Source organism: Hyperolius riggenbachi, chromosome 11 (assembly GCF_040937935.1).
Source record: "Hyperolius riggenbachi isolate aHypRig1 chromosome 11, aHypRig1.pri, whole genome shotgun sequence".
NCBI lineage: Eukaryota > Metazoa > Chordata > Amphibia > Anura > Hyperoliidae > Hyperolius > Hyperolius riggenbachi.
In genome coordinates, this window is record NC_090656.1 from 13,585,842 (window position 1) to 13,608,164 (window position 22,323).

Consider the following 22,323-nt stretch of genomic DNA (forward strand, 5'->3'; position numbering starts at 1 on the left):
GAATGGGGAGAACTCTTGGGTCCTCTTGGTTCAACTCCAACACATAGTGACATTTGTTTGTCATTAGACAACCACAAGAATGAAGAGACTTTTCTGCTCTTGTATTTGTGAATCTTCCTGCTGGCGCAAGGAGCTGAGCCATCGAGGTGAGCAAGTGACAGTAATAACCTCTAAGTGACGTTCTTCTCATCTTGTTTGTCACAGAATAACTTTCCCAGAATATCAAAGTTCATCCACCGGAGATCTCTATAGCCAATTAACCCTCAACTATGACAGCTGAGCAGCAATTATCCAACATGTCCAAAGATAGCCTCATCAAGAGACTGTGCCGTCAGCCAAGCTTTCAGAAGTCCAGGAAATCATTATTAAAGTGTACCTGTTACACACGAGCAATGAAGGCAGCCATTGAAGGCCGGAAGAGAAATACTTTGATACAGGGGCGTAACAATAGACCCTGCAAGGGTTGCAGCCGCAGGGGGGCCCAGAAGCCACAGGGGAACCCATCCTGAGAGACTGACAACTAAGGGCAAGGAGAAAACATTTTTTTTTTACTCTCTGCACAAACGTTTGGCAGACAAAGATTTGTAAACAGAGCCTATTCAGTGTGCAGCACACTCTTCTGTACAACGCCCAGCCTCCAACCTCTCTACCTCTCCCTGAGTGCTCTGTCCTGGCGGAAGGGGGCCCCATCCAAAGTTTTGCAGGGGGTCCCAGTGATTTCTAGTTACGACTCTGCTTTGGTAGCAAGATGTGAGGAAGAAAAGGATTTACTTGGTTATTGCTGTTCTTCAGTGTTTAGAGAAGTGATCAGATCTCACCCCAACAGTATCATAGCCTAAAAATGAAACTTTCTTAAAGGACCACCATCGCGAAAAAAGAGGGCAGTTAAAATCTGACACAACCGATAGGTTTTGGGTCAGTCCATCTCCTCATGGGGGATTATCAGGGTTTTCTTTGTGTTCAACAGCATTTCTTGAACAGCATTTTAACTGCCAAAATTGTAAGATACCAGCCAGCCTCCCTACCCACTTACACACTATGCTGTCAGTTAGACTTCAGCAACTGCTGTTCAGGAAATGCTTTTGAAAACACAGAAAACCCTGAGAATCTCCCTCATGAGGAGATGGACTGGCCAAAAACCGGTCGGTTTTGTCAGATTTTAACTGCATTTTTTTTCGCAATAGTGGTCCATTAAAGTAGCATCAAAGCCTGTAAAGTTGTGTCCACCCTTGAGTAATACAAATCCATGCTCTCAGTCTCAGATAAGACTAGGGTGTTCTCTGTGAATGCTGGAATCTGAGAAATCGCCTTAAATATTATGGGGACACCAAATGAAGAAACAATATATATATCTTTTTTTTACTAACAATAAATACTAATACCTTTTATTGCTGTCATTTGTGTTAACAGTCCCTAGTTTTGCTAGCCCTAACCCTAGGGGGGGATCCAGGTAGCCATGCTGTAATTGACTAAATATGTCAGAAACACCTGATCTGCTGCATGCTTGTTCAGGGGCTATGGCTAAAAGTATTAGAGGCAGAGGATCAGCAGGGCTGCCAGGCAATTGATTTTGCTTAAAGGACACCCGAGGTGAAAATAAATTAACAAAATAAGCAATTGTGTCTATCCTCCTTCTCTTAAAAATGACATTTTAAGATATACCACAATTTTATTTTAGATTTAAATCTATTTTTTAAGTTTTTACTGTTTTATTGTTTTTGCTCAATGACACATCCATTGAAGCATGCCAGAGCTAAAAATTATGAACTATTTACCCTTTGTATCTCTTTCCTGCTCTCAGAAGCCATTTTCTGCTAGGAAAGTGTTTTATGGTTGTAATTTCTTATCAGCGAGGGTCACACTGTAGTTTGGTCCAGTCCTGACTCAGACAGGAAGTGCCACTTACATACCTAATGGTTAACTCTTTCAGGCAGAGAAAGAAAAAAAGGAACACAGCATAGTTATTAGTGTACTATTCACAGTACATACACATGTCTATCTCATCATGTCACCTCGGGTATCCTTTAAAAGAAAGTGAATATGGCAGCCCCCACGTACCTCTCACTACAGTTGTCCTTAAATGGGCTATATGGGCTGGTATTGCTCAGCAGGTGAAGTCCCATGCTCGTGGGCACCCAATGCCCTGGGGAATACCATCCTGCATGCGGAGTTCCCCTGCAGTAGCCTGGCTGGCTCAGTGCTCAGCATAACTTGCTCATGAGATATTAACCCAAATACAGTATGCATTGCTTGTTTGTCCCGCAGCTACCTGGCTGGCTCAGTGTTCCGGGAACTTTGTTTATCCTCATCTCACTTATTGCACACGATGGCTGTGCTCTCCAAGAGATGTGTTTTTTAGGGCGTCTGATAATACAATTAAGCGCAAATGTAGTTGCTGCACTGGGGACTGTTGGAGATGGAACAATTATGCAGTCAGTGGCACAAGTCTGGCTGGCAGCTTCCTTGCTGGAGGGCAGACGTTCGATAGTGACCCAGATATCACAGTTCCGCCACACTCCAGGTCCGGGCAGAGCTACCGAGGACAGACCTGGATGTCAGCGACTCAGCGGCAGAAAAACTCTTACAGGTGTCAATACTATTTGTGTGCGTAAACATAAATGCTGGCCTAAGCCGTTACACTCTACAAATATACACTTCAATAGTCATTCAGCTTCAAAGCTTGACATTAGCCACAGCCTTCTATGTTGGTTCTCAATAAGATCAGGAGGAGTTAGAAGAATTGTTGGAATCTTACTGCTGCCTGGGATCCAGTTCAAGAGATTGCGCTGCAGGTTCTGCACTAATGACAGGGTGCACAGGAAGCACAGGCAGTGAGGAAAGCGGAAGTACTGCGCCTGCGCAGAATGGCCCCGGCCACGCAAGTCCAACCTGTCTGGATTGGCGACTGCTACGGAGGGGACCCTAGGAGACTGGCTGAGAGCGGAGCGGCAGAGAGGGACACATAGATGTCTAGGAGGAAGCCCCAGGTATGTAGATCTTTTAATTTTTTTTTTGCCTCATGTATCTGTTAAAGTGTAACCTTGGTGACATGTAACATGATAAGATAAACGTGTGTGTAGTACAGTGCACAAGATTTTAATAACCAGGCTGTTTCACTGGTTTTATTATGCTGCCTAAAGGAGTTAATTTCTAGGCATGGAACTGACAGCTTCTGTCTTGTCGGTACCTTGTCAGGAATTTAGTAAACATCACTGATAAAATAATTCCAACCATAAAAGTTTTCCTGGCAGAATACAACTTCTGAGGGCAGGGAGAGATAACATACATGAACTATTGACCTTTTTCTAACCCTGGGACACTTACTAGGCTGCCACTAATTAGAGATAGTGAAACATTCAACCTGCTTTGTAAATGTTTAACCACTTTACCTCCCGCGGTCCGAATTTCTCCGTTCTTTTTTTCCCCCCCTAAAAAACCAAGGGACGGAGAAATCTGTACCTTCCGCGCTCCTGCCGCTGTCCGCGCTCCCGCCGCTCGTGCACGCCGCCGCCCGCTCGCCCGGAGATCAATGAACGGGAAAATCCATTCCCGTTCGTTGATCTAAGCCCCCACAATGATCTGCTGCTTCTTTGAGAAACAGCGCGATCATTGTGATTTTCCCAGTCTCGTAGTGCTTCCTGTAAGCGTCCTTCCAGACGCTTACAGGTCGCATGTAAACACTCACTGTGGCCATCTTGTGGCCAAATAGTAAAACTACACTCTAAAGCATTTTACAATTAGTTTTACACAATAAATTAACTTATTACCTCCCACACTCCCCAATTTTTTTTTTGTAATAAAAAAAAAAAAATACAATAAAAAAAAAAACCAAATAGTTACCTTAGGGACTGAACTTTTTAAATATTTATGTCACGAGGGTATAACACTGTTACTTTATAAACTACGGGCTTGTAATTAGGGATGGATGCAAAACTTAAAAAAATGCACCTTTATTTCCAAATAAAATATTGGCGCCAAACATTGTGATAGGGACATAATTTAAACGGTTTTATAACCGGGACAATGGGCAAATACATTCAGGGGTTTTAATTACAGTAGCATGCATTATTTAACCACTTAACATCTCAGTCGTTTTCAGCTTATGCATCCGAGCAATGTTCACCTCCCATTCATTAGCCTATAACTTTATCACTACTTATCACAATGAACTGATCTATATCTTGTTTTTTCCGCCACCAATTCGGCTTTCTTTGGGTGGTACATTTTGCTAAGAGCCACTTTACTGTAAATGCATTTTAACAGGAAGAATAAGAAAAAAAAATGAAAAAATTCATTATTTGTCAGTTTTCGGCCGTTATAGTTTTAAAATAATACATGCCTCCATAATTAAAACCCACGTATTGTTATTGCCCATTTGTCACAGTTATTTCACCATTTAAATTATGTCCCTATCACAATGTATCGCGACAATATTTTATTTGGAAATAAAAGAGCATTTTTTCCGTTTTGCATACATCACTATTTACAAGCTAATAAAAAAAAATAGAGAGAAATATTTCATCTTTACATAGATATTTAAAAAGTTTAGACCCTTAGGTAAATATTTATGTTTTTTTTTTTATAGTAATGTTTTTTTTTGGTTTTTTTTATTAAACATTTTATGTGGGCATTTTTGGGAGGGTGGGATATAAAAGTGTTTAATTTGGGGAAATATTGGTGTATTGTAATGTTTTTGAGGATTTTCTTGTAGTTTTACTTTTTGGCCACAAGATGGCAATCTCGATTTTTTTTACATGACGTCACTCTAAGCGTACAATGTACGCTTAGAGAGACACAGCTTCAGAAAGAGCGAAGCTTCCGAGAGAAGCTGTCGCTTTTTCAGCGGGGGAGAGGAATCAATGATCGGGCTCCATAGCCCGATAAATTGATTCCGTGGCTACTGACTCCGCGGCCGGGAGTGCGCGTGCACGCGCGGGAGCGCGCCTGTCCTCCTTGACGTTTTTATACGTCAAGGAGGACAAAGTGGTTAAAAACTATAATGGCCGAAAACTGAAAAATAATAATTTTTTCCCACATTTTTTCCTATTTTCCCATTGAAACACATTTAGAATATAATAATTCTTGGCATAATGTCCCACCTAAAGAAAGCCTAATTGGTGGCGAAAAAAACAAGATATAGTTTATTTAATTGCGATAAGTAATAATAAAGTTATAGACGAATGAATGGAAGGAGCGCTGAGAGGTGAAAATTGCTCTGGTGTTTAAGGGGTAAAACCCCTCAGTGGTGAAGTGGTTAAATATAAAAAGAAAACACAGGGATACAAAAAAGTCACATTTAGGCTTAGGAAGATAAATATAATTGTTTTTCTCATCAGTTTATTTTCACTTCAGGTTCACTTTAAGGATTGTCCGATTCAGTCCCGTTTATATGGGCGTGCAAATAGTGCAAACGCCTGGGGCGCTGGATTTAGCGGCAGGAGGGTGGGAGCAGCAGCGGGGGGGGGGGGGGGGGGGGAGTGGGGGGGTAGCTGGCATAATAGTTACAACTCACCTTCCGCCGCCGATACCCCACAGCCTCTAACTCCTTCTTCTCCCAGGCATCCATCGTGTTGGTAACAGCGCCCCCTGTGATGATGTGACCGCATGTCATCACAGGGGGCGTAGTCGGTTACCAATGCGACAGATGCGTGGGACAGGAAGGAGATAGAGGCTGCAGGGGATCAGTGGCGGAAGGGGAGTTATAACTACACTGTACCCACTCCCAGCGTCGTGCCTTATAAGTTTGCCTCAGGCAGCAAAAAGTCTAGAAACAGCCCTTGTCCACAACCTCTAAAACAGAGGTAATCTTTAGAGCGAGAGATTGCGTGTAGTTTTTCGGGAGTAATATCCGTACGATAAAGAATGTTGTAGTAGGTTTCTATATGTGAGAAATAACTGCTGCCCTTGGCTACAGTGAGGCGTCTGAGGTTTTTACAGAAGTCTCTGTCCCTGTTGAGAAGACATCCCCACAGTACCTTTTCGGAGAATGAGGTTACGGAGTACACGAAGCGAGTGGAAATTTCCCAAATGGGCTCAAAGCAGAAAAAGCCTGACAACAGATCCAGCCCTTCCTCAATCTGTGCAAAAACCAACAGAAATATGTGTGGTCTGGAAAGATACTCTAAAGTTGGGATTTTTTAGCTGCACAAATCTCTTTTACCCCTGAAAAGGAAACTTTTGACCACACTGATCACTGGGCCTTTAGATGATGTTTTCAGATCTGGGCCTGAAGGTAAATGTTGAAAAAACACTTCTAAGCTTAATCCCGGAAGCCCGAGCGCACTGCTGTTTACATAGGACAAGCACATGAACGAGCGCCACACTGGCGCGAAATGGCTGTTGTGCAGCCCCATCCACCCCTGGTCACCGGTAGAGATGGCCCGAACGGTTCGCCAGTGAACAGTTCCCAGCGAACTTACAGTGATTCGCGTTCGCCAGCGAAGGCAAATTTTTACAGAAGTTCGGTTCACCCCCATAATGCACCATTAGAGTCAACTTTGGCCCTCTACATCACAGTCAGCAGGCACATTGTAGCCAATGAGGCTACACTCCCTCCTGGAGCCCCACCCCCCCTTATAAAAGGCAGGCACCGCCGGCCATTACATTCACTCGTGTACTTGCAGTAATTCGTGAAGGGACAGCTGCTGCAGACTCTCTCATAGGGAAATATTAGTTAGGCTCGTGTAGGCTTGTTAGCTTGCTCCTGGCTGATTGTTATTGCTAAAATAGCACCCCTCAACAGCTCTTTTGAGAGCTAATGTTTTCCTGATGTGTTTTTTTTTTGGTGTGTGTTGACCACTGACACTGCATTATACAGCCCTATCTGTTGTAGCTGGACCTTGGTAATTGCTATTACTGTGCCAGCCAGGCCCTGCCTAACTATCTACACTAGGACACCTACTTAACTACTGGGGCACCGACTTACCTATATGGGGATACCTACCTATGCCTACCTACCTATACTAGGGCACCTATGCCTACCTACCTATACTAGGGCACCTACCTATGCCTACCTACCTATACTGGGTCTCCTACCAATTCCTAGCTAACTACTGGGGCACCGACCTATGCCTATCTACCTATACTGGGACATCTACCTATGCCTACCTACCTATACTGGGACTCCTACCTATGCCTAGGCTAACTGCTGGGGAACCTACCTATGCCTATCTACCTATACTGGTACACCTACCTATGCCTACCTACCTATACTGGGACTCATACCTATGCCTAGCTAACTACTGGGGCACCTACCTATGCCTATCTACCTATACTGGGACTCCTACATATGCCTACCTACCTATACTAGGTCTCCTACCTATGCCTACCTACCTATACTGGGGCACCAACCTATGCCTACCTACCTATACTGGGACTCCTACCTATGCCTAGCTAACTACTGGGGCACCTACCTATGCCTATCTACCTATACTGGGTCTCCTACCTATGCCTAGCTAACTACTGAGGCACCTACCTATGCCTATCTACCTATACTGGGACACCTACCTATGCCTACCTACCTATACTGGGGCACCTACCTATGCCTATCTACCTATACTGGGACTCCTACCTACCTATACTGGGGCACCAACCTATGCCTACCTAACTATACTGGGGCACCAACCTATGCCTACCTACCTATACGGAGACTCCTACCTATGCCTAGCTAACTACTGAGGCACCTACCTATGCCTACCTACCTATCTGTCATTCAGCTACCACAGCCCGGCGACCATATGAGCTTGATAACTGCCACGGCCTACACTCTCGCCACGGTGCGCAGCAGTCCAGCACGGCCGTCACTACGCAAACAGCTGTTTGCGGTGAGTTTGGTGTGTCAGTGTGAAGCAGTACTCTAATTACACTCCCTGATTGATGTATAGCTTGGTGTAATTGCCTTCTTAAAACAGAAGGAAATATGCAATAATTCAGTTATAAGTGAACATTTGTGGTTACCCACAATGCACCGCTACTAAATATAATAGATATAGATATTTAGTAGTAGTGCATTGTGGGTAACCACAAATGTTCACTTATAACTGAATTATTGCAAATGTTCTGTTTTAAGAAGGCAAATTTTACCAAGCATTGCTTATTAGTAGGAGGGCTTTTCAGTCTCTTTTATCCCCCTATCCATTCCTAGTAGTTTGGGTCACCCCGAGCTGCTTGGTTACTCTGTTGATTGATGTATACACATGCAAGATGTTTTAAAGCACTTTAGGCCTGCAATTTAGCATTCAATGTGATTTCTGCCCTTAAAATGCTGCGTTGCGTCCTATCCAGATTTTTCCCCGGGACTTTTGGCCTGTATCCCACTCCGCCATGCCCCCCTCCAGGTGTTAGACCTCTTGAAACATCTTTTCCATCACTTTTGTGGCCAGCATAATTTTTTCTATTTTTCAAAGTTCGCCTCCCCATTGAAGTCTATTGCGGTTCGTGAAAGTTTGCGCAAACCGAACTTTTGCAGTAGCTTCGCGAACCCGGTTAACAAACCTAAAATCGGAGGTTCGGGCCATCTCTGGTCACCGGCCTCTCACTCACTCCACCACCGTCTACTGATGCAGGTTTGATGTATCTTGTACAGACTGTATGTAAATCTGCTTGTTGTCTACGGATTTGGTCTGAGTACAAACATTAAAGCGGTTAAAGGGACAGTGCCTGGTCCATCTTTATGCACGAATATCCATAGCGGTTATATCTTTCTGCCTGTGCCCCCCTTCTACTCACCAGTCTGCTCTCAGGGCAGTCGCCCTGCCCAAGAAACGGCCCTGCTTACAACCATTCTGTGTCTGTGATATGCTGTATTTCCTGTGTCTGATCGTTCTACTCTCTACTCCTGTACCAGCCTAGATAAATGCTTAGCATGTAAAAATGTACCAGACCACAAAGAGTATTCCTGTCTCTGATCCTCCCGTTCTGTCCTATTAAAGTGTCTACAGAGAGTGAACTCTGCAGCGTGAGGAGGACGTGTTTGGGGAGCGACGCGGTGTTCAGACCTGTCGGCACAGAACAGAAGTGGGACGCTCACAGCTGCAGGAACAAATTAGGAAGAAGAGTCACGCACATGAAAGGAACATACACATCTGACAGTTATAACTGGAAATTCTAGGAAAGACAACTAGCAACACGAGATTCCAGCCAACACTGAGCACTGCACTACAGAACAGCTCAGAACTATGGCTACGCCAATAAACCAACTGGCAAAACTCTGGGGTATTACCGAACTGGAGAGATGGGCTGTGAGTAAGTGGCTGGACTGAAAGGAGATCTTAAAGAGGATCTTCAGCCTAAACAAACATACTGCAAGTTACATTAGTTATGTTAATTAAAATAGATAGGTAATATAATCTCGTACCCACCCTGTTTTGAAAGAACAGGCAAATGTTTGTGATTTCATGGGGGCAGCCATCTTTTTGGTTGAAAGGAAGTGACAAGGAGCATGAGACACAGTTCCAACTGTCCTGTGTCCTGATCACCCCTTCCAGCTGCGCGCGCTAGGCTTCAAATCTAAAAATTAAAAAACAAAAAGACAAATTTGCGCCAAAACAGCAGAAGGAGAACAACAACATCAGAAATCCCATCATGCTTTGCACAGCATCAGGGGAAAATGCCCAGGTAGATTTCTTTGATGGGATGGAGCTTAGCTTCTGTGCAGCTAAAAATGAGCCTTGGGTTATGCTGGGAATACACAATAAGATTTTTCAGCAGATTTACTGTCCGATCTATTTTCCAATTGTTTTTCGAATCCATTCACTTCTATGAAAAATCTATCAGAAAACCGATCGAAAATAAGATCGGACCTGTCGGAAATTATCTATCGAACCATCTGACTGCCAAAAAAATCTCATGCTGTATTCCCAGCATAAGAAAAACAAAGTTCTGATGCTGTGAAACTGTTAAAGAATCACCAAGTCTTTTCAGTTCTGCTGAGCAGATTTTTAGTCTGGAGGTTCACTTTAAGATCTGCCCTTAGAGTTCTTAGGTTGCAAACCCATTCCTGAATAATGGCCCATATCCACGGGCAACTTTTTTGCCCTGTCGCCAGCACACGTGAGCGTGTGCGCGACAGGCCGGCGACAGCTCGTCGCCAGGTCCCTCCGCGTACACACGCGGAAGAGGGATCAGCGGTGCGACGGAAGCGCCGTATTCTTTATGAAGGTTGCTGTCGCTAGTCCGCATACTCACGCGGACTAGCGACAGTTGCGGCGGAGTTGCGGCGGCAACTGTCGGCAGGCGATTGACCAGGTCAATCGCCTGGCGACATCAGCGACGAGCGACGGTTCGGGGTGCGCGCCCGTGCAACGCCGCATACTCACGGGCGACCTGTCGCCATAACACGCGTGCGCCGCGTGTTGTGGCGACAATTGTAGCCCGTGAGTATGGGCCATTAGACTCATCCATTCTTCACACCTCTCCGCTTCCATGTCCACCCTCCCCCCCTCAAATCCCTGCACTGCCTCCCCCCCCCCTCCCCCTTCCTTCAGCTTCTGGATCAGTTTCAAGATTCTGTGCCTTGCCTACAAATCTGTGCATTAGACCTACCCAACCTACATCTCCGTTTGAAGCGGGTTCTTGCCTGCGAAACGCGTTGCAACTTTTATTGGGAGTATATGAATAAATTGTGTATTACTTGAATTCCGACAGTACATGTGTCTGTTTAGAGTTCTGGTCCACCACCGCAGCCCAAACATTTTAAACTTTTAGTGACTTATCCTACCGGCGCCTCTGTACATCTCCAAGCTCGGCCGCAGATATATACCGACCTGCCCCCTCTGGTCATCTAATGTCCTCCGTCTGACCGCTCGGTGAATTTCTCACTCCCATGGGCCGTGTAGGACTTCTCTAGAGCTGCACTCACCCTATGGAGCACCTCCGTTCTTGGCTCTTGGCCTGAGGAAGAGTGCATAGACCCACGAAATTCATTGCTTTGCATAATTTAACTTCATATGCGTATGAATGTGCCGTTATTGAAGTAAGCCTGCTCCCCTTTATTATTTTTTTTTTTAACATAGTTCAATCTACATTTGGACACCTTTTCCCCCTTTCGTTAATGACTACATTAGACCCATGTTACAATGCAGGTTGTCCCTGCACATCTTAGATCTTTCCTCTGCTTTTCCCACAATCACCCTCTTCTACTCCGAACTTTACACTCTTCCAGTACTGGTGACAGTGCCCTTTCTCTTGGTTCACTGCTTATTCATCCAAATATCTCTCAATACTAGTAGCTCTTGCTCTCCCTCTGTTCCATCTATGGGTGTCCCACAAGACTCAGTCATTGGACCTGTACCCTTGTCACCTTACAGGTCCTTCCTTGGAAAACTTAACACCAAAACACCAATTTGTCTGCATAGGACACCAACATATATAAGCCCCATATGACTTGTCTCTCTCTGGCCTGGATAAAGTTTCATGGTGTCTGTAAGCCCTCTCATTGTGGGTGGTTGACAGTTACCTGAAACTCAACTAGAATAAAATTGCCGTAATAACATTATGCAACTAAAATTGAGCTGCCTTACTGACCATCTAGCTATACTGCTTCCAGCTCATTCTGGTCCCTTTGTTGTGAGTATCTCAGTTAAGATATGACGTTCAACCTCCAAGGAAAACTGCCAATCCCACAAGCAGGCTCTGCATTTTCCTGTTACGCAAACACATGCTAAACCTTCTTTATCTACAGTGGATTATTTTTGTTCTGCTTTAGAAAGAGTTACAGACGTAAATGCTAATGTTTTCTCTACATGATCTGCGGGGTATTGTATGAGAACATCACCAAGGCCACAGGCAGAAGCATCCGTAATAACAAAACGTGGTAGTGCTGGTCTGATCACAATTAACTGTTAAACCCCTTTAGCAGAGTCTCACGTCCGCAGCTGCTACTGTTACAGCCGCAGGGACATGAGACTCGCGCCATGCAGTCTGTGGGGCTGTGTGCGCAATTGTGTGGGAGCCCGCGATCACAATGGTCCCCGTGACAGGGGGGAATTGGTGGCAGGGGACAGAAGTCCCCTGAGCCAATTTGTGCTTGTCCGATGAAAATAATCATTGTTTTTGTTCAAAAACGGTGATCATTCTCAAATGGTGCCGCTGCGCTCCCTCCCGCTTGCTTCTTTACACTGCTCTCGCCGACAATCATTAGATTAGTGAATGGGAACTTTGTTTACATTCATTCATCTCCCCTCTAGGCCCCTGTGATCGCTGGTATCAATGAGATCACTTCCGATGCAACACGGCCACGCATTACTTCCTATTTAGCGTACTTATTGTATGGGAATAGGAAATAATGCACGAGGACATCTTGTGGCCAAATTGTAATATTACACCTACATACATTAACAATTTTTTTTATATCTATGTAAAGAGGGTATATTATTATTACTGAAAAACATGCACCTTTATCTCAAATAAAATATTGTCCTCATACATTGTTCTAGGGATTTAATTTAATCGTTGCAATAACCGGGACAAATGGGAAAATAACATTTTATTTTAAAACTATATTGGTCGAAAACTGAGAAATAATGAATTTACTCCCGTTAAAATGCATTTAAAATAAAAGGGGAGGGGAAAACTGTACACAAAATGGGAAGAGGCGTCTCAGTATAGTATGCTATGGGCAAACGTGAGTGATGAGACAATCTTACTTGAGGTGGGAGGTTTAAGGATGATAATTTTATTGGACACAGGAAAAGACAACGCGTTTTGCGGGACCTGCCTGCTTCCTCAGGTCTCTTATGTGTTTATTCACAGACACTGTACTGGAAACCTGTGGAAGCGGGCAGATCCCACGAAACGCATCGTCTTTTCCTGTGTCCAAAAAAAAGTAATCTGAAGTGAAAATAAACTTATGATATAATGACTTGTATGTGTAGTAGACAAATAACATTTATATCGTGCTTTTCTCCTGGCGGACTCAAAGCGCCAGAGCAGCAGCCACTAGGGCGCGCTCTATAGGCAGTAGTAGTGTTAGGGAGACTTGCCAAAGGTCTCCTACTGAATAGGTGCTGGCTTACTGAACAGGCAGAGCCAGGGTTCGAACCCTGGTCTCCTGCGTCAGAGGCAGAGCCCTTAACCATTACACCATCCAGTACAGCTAAGAAACAAAACATTATTAGCACAGATATGAGTCTCATATTGTTTCTAGCACAGGAAGAGCTAAAGCGGATCCGAGATGAAAAACTAACTATAACAAGTAACTTGTGTATATATCTTATCTAAAGTTTAGATAGTTTACACAGCAAATCTAGCTGCAAACAGCTTTAATAGAAAATTATTATTTCTTCCTGTGATACAATGACAGCAGCCATGTTGTTTGTAAACATTACACACAGGCAGGCTTATCTGTATCTTGATCACTAAGCCTGTGAAAAAAAACTAATCTACCCTCCTCCCCTCTGAAATCAATGGCTAGTAACACCTCCTCCTCCTCCTGCCCAGACTGAGCTCCCATGAGCCCTTGCTACTGCCAAGGCTCTCTGAAAACCTGTGGGCGTGGTTTACTTAGTTTATAGGGAATTAGAGCATTAAAACAAAAACAAAAAAGTATTTGGCTTGAGGAATGCCCTATAAACAATAGGAAAGGAACACAATTATGCAATGAGTAAAATTTCACCTTGGATCCACTTTAAGAAACTTCAGTTATCTATGCAAAAGAGCTTCTTTGAGCTCTGCAACTTCATTAGGCCATGGACAGCACTGTCTTTTGAAGCACTTATCTCAACTGTATCTCATTGTTTCTTCTTTGTTTATGGTTTTTCTGCAGAGAAAATTTCAGAGGGTCAGTAGCCTGCTCTGTGAAATCATTTAGAATGCTGAGTGTGTTGTGGAAACTGCAATTATTAGAGAATGATGCAATGTTATAAAACAAAACTATATACCTGAAAATAAAAATATGACACTATATTTTTTGCTACTAATGTTCTATGAATTATCCGTATTACTATTCATTATATCATGAGGTTTTTTTTTTCGCCTCAGTGTCACTTTAAAACTCCCACCTGAGGTAAGATTGTTTCATCACTCATTTTACCAATTGCATACTACATTAGGAGCCTCCTCCCATTTTGTGTCTTGTCACAGAGAAGTCTCTAGTTCCTGGTGTTCAGGTGCACAATAATCCTGTACATAAATCATCTCTGTTTATAGTAGACAGGTACACTTGCAGCCAGTGCTGAGACAAGATAGCTTGATAAAGCACAAGCCTGCTCTGTTGTCTGGCTCCGCAGAGGTCCTCAGCCCCCTCCACATGTCACCTGCAGGCTGAAAGACTTCAAAAGTGCTGCGACCTAATTTCTCTAGTCTACAGTCAGAGAAGCGGCGTCCCTCCAGCCCAGCACTGCCAATAATGATGCAGAGCGCTTCCCCTTCCATGTTGTATATCTGGCTATGTACAGGGAGGCCGGGCCGGCTGCTTTCCCTGATTACGGATGAGTGGCGAGGTTGGCGTCTGCTTCTCCTTGATTTTCATGGGTAACGATGGCTGCTGGTTGGATTCTGAGATGTTCCTGGGAGAAGAGAAGCCCTCACAAGCTCAGATCATCACTGAGAAGCTGTGTGAAGGTCCCTGAGGCAATGCTAGGGGGGATCTACCTCTGCACTCAGCTCCTGTGTCAGCCCTGGGAGATGCCTCATCCAGCTCAGCTCAGGTCAATCTGAGAAATACTCAAGGCCAGATTTGTCATATCAGCAGCCCTAGGCCAATTTACTGATGGATCTTCCTCCAAGTGCAACTTTCTGTACATAGAAACCCCCCTCAGCATGTGCAGAAGAACCCCTCACCTTTCATGTGCTGCACCCTCTTCCGCATACAGCAGCCCCTCTGTTTTATTTATAGCTCCCTCTGGCACAGAGATGTCTTTAAGGGAACCTAAACTGAGAGGGATATGGATGTTTCCTTTTAAACAATACCAGTTGCCTGGCAGTCCTGCTGATCTCTTTGGCTGAATCACACACCTGAAACAAGCATGCAGCTAATCCAGTCTGACTTCAATCAGCGCACCTGATCTGAATGCTTGTTCAGGGGCTGTGGCTAAAAGTATTAGAGACTTTTTAGATCACACAGCTGTTTTTTTCCACACGATGCACGCATTCGTAATGATACTGTTTTTCACCTCATCCAAAAAAAAATCACAGAATAAACACGAAAAATTGCATGCGAAAAAAGCAATTGCAGCTGCGGACACACAATGGCCTCAATTCACGAAGGGCTGTTTGGTAAATCAAAACGGTTTGGTCAAATACCTCATGCGGTATTTCTGTTCTTATTTTTAAATTCACTAAAGATTTTAGAAATGTGGGTGACATTTGGTAAAATAGGTCTAAAACCAGTCGGTAAGGCCCAGTGCACACCAAAACCGCTAGCAGATCGTCAAAACGCTAGCGGTTTTGGGAGCAGAGAGCAGATATTTGGCCGGGTGCACACCAAGCGGATTTTGTATGCGATCCACCAGCCGCATCAGCCAGTGAAAACGCTTGGCTATTGTATTTCAATGTGTGGTGCACACCGGCGGTTTGAGGTTTTTTAGCAAACCGCAAACGCGCAGCAGGAGGCGCGTTTGCGGCCGGGCAAAAACCTCAAACCGCCGGTGTGCACCATCCCATTGCAATACATTAGCCAAGCATTTTTCCAGGCGGATGCGGCCGGCGGATCGCTCCAAAAACCGCTCGGTGTGCACTGGGCCTAAGGTAGTCTAAATTATTTGGTAAATACAGATTCTTGCCATATTCTCCCAAATTACCAGTCAGTCTCTGGATGTTAGCAGCGGGGCTCCTTCAAACTAAACTAACTTTTATTTCTCATTTTTGAAAAAAAAAGTTTTATGGCTGTAAAGTTTACTATTTGTGTTGCACTTCATGTAATATGAAATAGATTCTGTTACAATTGGGCTTATTTTCCTGGCCTGAAAGATCTCACTTCCCGACAGGGAGCAGCAGGTCTACTCTCTGTCGGGAAATAACTACTGAACATGCCCACTTACACTTTTATGAATTCAAAGTTCATCATGTCAGAATTACTAAACAGTTTTAGACCAGGTCTAATTCGGTAATTACTGTATACGTGAGTTCCCTTTTGATGCGACTGATTACTAGTTTACACAAAGCCATCAGTAGACTAGTCTAAACGGCTTAGTGAATGGAGGCGTAAGATGGAAATCCTAAGGGAAAACGCCCCCGTTATTGTGTTCCCTAACTTATGATTTCACATATCGGGTCTGATTTCTCACCGTTGTAGCAGATCGTTGAGCTGTGCAGTATAGCGCGGCGGAAGGTCGGGACTTGGGTCATTAACGATCATCGATACCAGCCGGATCCACGTGGGACAGACAAAGGCAGATGAGAAGGTGCAGATCTCGTAGAGGATGCAGCCCAGAGACCTGGCAACACAAACACACCAATCAGGATTCAGCAACTTCTACCCATCAGCACTGGAGATAGTCAATGCAATGCTCTGAATTCCAGCTAATATGTAAATATAATGCAAATTGTAATAAAATTGAGCCAAGCAAAAGCACTTCCTGTTGACTTGGACCAGCCCAGTTAAAAGCTGCATACAATTTGTACTTAATTTGTATGCATAACAGAAGGATTAGTATCTGCGTAATCAGGAACATAGAAGATGCTGCTAATGCCTATCCTTAGGTCTCGGATGTAATTCCCCTACCTACAAAATCTTAGATAACACTGTTTATTTATCTCTGACCTAATAACATCACTACAGAGTTGTAAAATAATGACAGTAAACCCTCTCCTCCTCCAAGGTAATTCAAAAGCAGAGTTAATTAGTAAACAAATGTAAAATACACATTCCAGGAGCAGACAGTAGCAGATTGTATACATTACTTAATTGTTACATCTAATACATTATAAAAACAAATGAACTGAACCAGCCGGGCGGTATGGACGAGCTCAGCTCGTCCATCACCGCCGGAGGCTGCCGCTCAGGCCCTGCTGGGCCGATTTTAGTGAAATAAAAAGCAGCACACGCAGCCGACACTTTGCCAGCCGCGTGTGCTGCCTGATCGCCGCCGCTCTGCGGCGATCCGCCGCGAGCAGCGGCGAAAGAGGGTCCCCCCAGCCGCCTGAGCCCAGCGTAGCCGGAACAAAAAGTTCCGGCCAGCGCTAAGGGCTGGATCGGAGGCGGCTGACGTCAGGACGTCGGCTGACGTCCATGACGTCACTCCGCTCGTCGCTATGGCGACGATGTAAGCAAAACAAGGAAGGCCGCTCATTGCGGCCTTCCTTGTTTATTCTGGGCGCCGGAGGCGATCGGAAGAACGCCTCCGGAGCGCCCTCTAGTGGGCTTTCATGCAGCCAACTTTCAGTTGGCTGCATGAAATAGTTTTTTTTTAATTTAAAAAAAACCCTCCCGCAGCTGCCCTGGCGATCTTAATAGAACGCCAGGGTGGTTAAATAAACAGGAGGGATAGACAAATACAATGTGTGGGTTTATTGTACAATAGAACGGTTTACATTAAAACTATAACGCATGGGCAGCACGGTGGCGTTGTGGTTAGCGCTCTCGCCTTGCAGCGCTGGGTCCCTGGTTCGAATCCCAGCCAGGGCACTATCTGCAAAGAGTTTGTATGTTCTCTCCGTGTCTGTGTGGGTTTCCTCCGGGCACTCCGGTTTCCTCCCACATTCCAAAAACATACGGATAAGTTAATCGGCTCCCCCTAAAAATTGGTCCTAGACTACAGTACATACACTACACAATATAGACATATGGCAATGGTAGGGATTAGATTGTGAGCTCCTTTGATGGACAGTTAGTGACAAGACAATATAGTTAGTGACAAGACAATTTACAGTATATATATATATACACACACACACACACTGTGCAGCACTGCGTAATATGTCGGCGCTATATAAATACTAAATAATAATCATAATAATAATAATAATAATAGTATGAAATGGATAAATTGTGTATTTTTTCACTTTTTTCCTTATTTTCCTTTTTCAAATGCATAGAAAATAAGGTAATTACTAATAACAAATATCAGCCACAAAAAGCCTTCTTTGTCCTGAAAAAACAATATATAGATCGTTTTGTTGTGATAATTATTGATAAAGTTATTGCCAAAGTAATCACAGCTGAGCTGAACTGTGAAAATTACCAGGGTAGTGAAGTGGTTAAACGCCAAGATTTTTCTAGATTTTCCAGCATATCCCATTGATGCATACAACCAATTTCGGCCAAAAATAAATCGAATCATCAATTGGGTGTACATTGGATAAGATTATTGATTTGGACGGTCGATCGGCCTGCGACATCGCTAGATGTACGGCCACCTGATTGTGAATAGGGAATGTGAGATAAATTCCTCTGCTGCAGGAAGATGAGAGGCAGCTGAAGGGTCTCCCCTCCTCCTCATGTTTCCCCTTCAGTAAGCAGGATCAGGCGACTAATAAGAGAGCTGAGCACTCAGCCTCCAGTAATAATGGGAACAGGTGTTCTGCCCCCAACCAGGACCTGCGCACCCCAATTATCTCCCCGCTGGCAGCAAACTGACAAACATTTCCTGTTCGCTCAGCTGCATCTTTCCTTCCCCGTCTCACACTGCGCTGCCGAGCTCTCGCTAAAAATACCTGCAGGCCCCTCACCTGACCTCAACCTGACGGCAAGCATTCTGCGGTGACCAGGTACACAGTGACAACAGCGCTTGCAGTGACTAGGTACACAGTGACCACACAGAGTGCAGTGACCAGGTACACAGTGACCACACAGAGTGCAATGACCAGGTACACAGTGACCACACAGAGTGCAGTGACCAGGTACACAGTGACCACACACTGCAGTGACCAGATACACAGTGACCACACGGAGTGCAGTGACCAGATACACAGTGACCACACAAAGTGCAGTGACCAGATACACAGTGACCACACACCGTGCAGTGACCAGATACACAGTGACCACACAGAGTGCAGTGACCAGATACACAGTGACAACACAGCATGGAGTGACCAGGTACACAGTGACCAGATACACAGTGACCAGAGTGCAGTGACCAGATACACAGTGACCACACAAAGTGCAGTAACCAGGTACACAGTGACCACACACTGTGCAGTGACCAGATACACAGTGACTACACAGTGTGCAGTGACCAGATACACAGTGACAACACAGCATGCAGTGACCAGGTACACAGTGACCACACACAGTGCAATGACCAGGTACACAGTGACCACACAGAGTGCAGTGACAAGGTACACAGTGACCACACACCGTGCAGTGACCAGATACACAGTGACCACACAGAGTGCCGTGACCAGATACACAGTGACCACACAGAGTGCAGTGACCAGCTACACAGTGACCACACAGTGCAGTGACCAGGTACACAGTGACCACACAGTGCAGTGACCAGGTACACAGTGACCACACAGTGCAGTGACCAGGTACACAGTGACCACACAGTGCAGTGACCAGGTACACAGTGACCACACAGTCAGGGCCGGTTTAAGCAACAATGGGGCCCCAGGGCAAAATAAAACTGGGGGGCCCCCCCAACATATACCCCGGAACAAAAATGGGCATTAAGAGACCTTTTTTGCAGCTGGTATAGTCAGGGTGTGAAGCCCCAATCGGTCGGAGCTCCACATTCTGGCTATTCCAGCCTGCATGGGGGACAAGGGGTTAAAAAGTTTCAGGAGGGGGGACCCCACAATTTTTTTTTTAAATTCCCACACTCTAAACATAAAAAAAAAAATTGGGAAAATAGGAAAACATGCCAGGGATCTTCATACAGCCATATTGCAGCTGTATAGCGATCCCTGGCCAAAGCGTTGCGGCTGCAGAGAAGTTTCCACCCCCTGGAAACCCCGTCAGGAAATTTATTGCGTTTTCGTTTGATGCATGTAAAATTACACTACCGTTAGGTTTGCTACTAAAAGTGACATTTACCGCATTTAAAAGTATACTTTTTTTCCTTCGAAACTTTAAAATCGATTTTCTCAAAAACTATAAGGTCTTTTTGAAAAATTGTTTTTTCCTCTTATTCCTAATGATCTCCTTAACATACCCTGCAAATTTAGGGTTTCTAGCATTTAAGGTGGATTTGCTATTAACCATTAAATTCGGCAGGTTTTTAAATGTGTTTTTTTTTCCTTTGAAACTTTAAAATCGATTTTCTCAAAAACTATAAGGCCGATTTTGAATTTTTTTTTCCTCTTGTAGCCACTGGGGGCCCCTACAAGCTCTGGGGCCCTGGGGCAGCTGCCTCCTTTGCCTTAATTGTAGCGCCGGCCCTGCACACAGTGCAGTGACCAGGTACACAGTGACCACACAGTGCAGTGACCAGGTACACAGTGACCACACAGTGCAGTGACCAGGTACACAGTGACCACACAGTGCAGTGACCAGGTACACAGTGACCACACAGTGCAGTGACCAGGTACACAGTGCACACACTGTGCAGTGACCAGATACACAGGGACCACATACTGTGCAGTGACCAGATACACAAGTGACCACACAGAGTGCAGTGACCAGGTACATAGAGACCACACACTGTGCAGTGACCACACAGAGTGCAGTGACCAGGTACACAGTGACCACACACCGTGCAGTGACCAGGTACACAGTGACTACACAAAGTGCAGTGTCCAGGTACACAGTGACCACACACTGCAGTGACCAGGTGCACAGTGACCACACACTGCAGTGACCAGGTGCACAGTGACCACACACTGCAGTGACCAGGTGCACAGTGACCACACACTGTGCAGTGACCACACACTGTGCAGTGACCAGGTACACAGTGACTACACACCGTGCAGTGACCAGGTACACAGTGACCAAACACTGTGCAGTGACCAGGTACACAGTGACCACACACCGTGCAGTGACCAGGTACACAGTGACCACACACTGTGCAGTGACCAGGTACACAGTGACCACACACTGCAGTGACCAGGTGCACAGTGACTACACAGAGTGCAGTGACCAGGTACACAGTGACTACACACCGTGCAGTGACCAGGTACACAGTGACTACACACTGTATAGTGACTACACACCGTGCAGTGACCAGGTACACAGTGACCACACAGTGCAGTGACCAGGTACACAGTGACTACACACCGTGCAGTGACCAGGTACACAGTGACCACACAGTGCAGTGACCAGGTACACAGTGACTACACACCGTGCAGTGACCTGGTACACAGTGACCAGGTACACAGTGACCACACAGTGCAGTGACCAGGTACACAGTGATCACACACACCGTGCAGTGACCAGGTACACAGTGACCACACAGTGCAGTGACCAGGTACACAGTGACCACACAGTGCAGTGACCAGGTACACAGTGATCACACACCGTGCAGTGACCAGGTACACAGTGACTACACAGAGTGCAGTGACCAGGTACACAGTGACTACACACCGTGCAGTGACCAGGTACACAGTGACTACACACTGTACAGTGACTACACACCGTGCAGTGACCAGGTACACAGTGACCACACAGTGCAGTGACCAGGTACACAGTGACTACACACCGTGCAGTGACCAGGTGCACAGTGATCACACACCGTGCAGTGACCAGGTACACAGTGACCACACAGTGCAGTGACCAGGTACACAGTGACCACACAGTGCAGTGACCAGGTACACAGTGATCACACACCGTGCAGTGACCAGGTACACAGTGACCACACACTGTGCAGTGACCAGGTACACAGTGACCACACAATGCAGTAACCAGGTACACAGTGACCACACACAGTGCAGTGACCAGGTACACAGTGACCACACACAGTGCAGTGACCAGGTAAACAGTGACCACACACAGTGCAGTGACCAGGTAAACAGTGACCACACACCGTGCAGTGACCAGGTACACAGTGACCACACACAGTGCAGTGACCAGGTACACAGTGACCACACACAGTGCAGTGACCAGGTACACAGTGACTACACACCGTGCAGTGACCAGGTACACAGTGACCACACAGTGCAGTGACCAGGTGCACAGTGATCACACACCGTGCAGTGACCAGGTACACAGTGACCACACAGTGCAGTGACCAGGTACACAGTGACCACACAGTGCAGTGACCAGGTACACAGTGATCACACACCGTGCAGTGACCAGGTACACAGTGACCACACACTGTGCAGTGACCAGGTACACAGTGACCACACAATGCAGTAACCAGGTACACAGTGACCACACACAGTGCAGTGACCAGGTACACAGTGACCACACACAGTGCAGTGACCAGGTAAACAGTGACCACACACCGTGCAGTGACCAGGTACACAGTGACCACACACAGTGCAGTGACCAGGTACACAGTGACCACACAC

General features: G+C 45.5%; 1 protein-coding gene across 6 annotated transcripts in view; it reads right to left on the reverse strand.

Annotated features, from left to right (window-relative positions):
- The window catches only part of LOC137538028 (serine/threonine-protein kinase Nek11-like), a 468,978-nt gene that overhangs the window by 220,909 nt on the left and 225,746 nt on the right, over positions 1-22,323 (reverse strand). For all 6 annotated transcript variants that reach the window (XM_068259965.1, XM_068259961.1, XM_068259962.1 and 3 more), the window contains one exon: positions 16,224-16,373. In XM_068259965.1, coding sequence (XP_068116066.1) covers positions 16,224-16,373 — 150 coding nt within the window. The remainder of the gene's footprint in view (positions 1-16,223; positions 16,374-22,323) is intronic.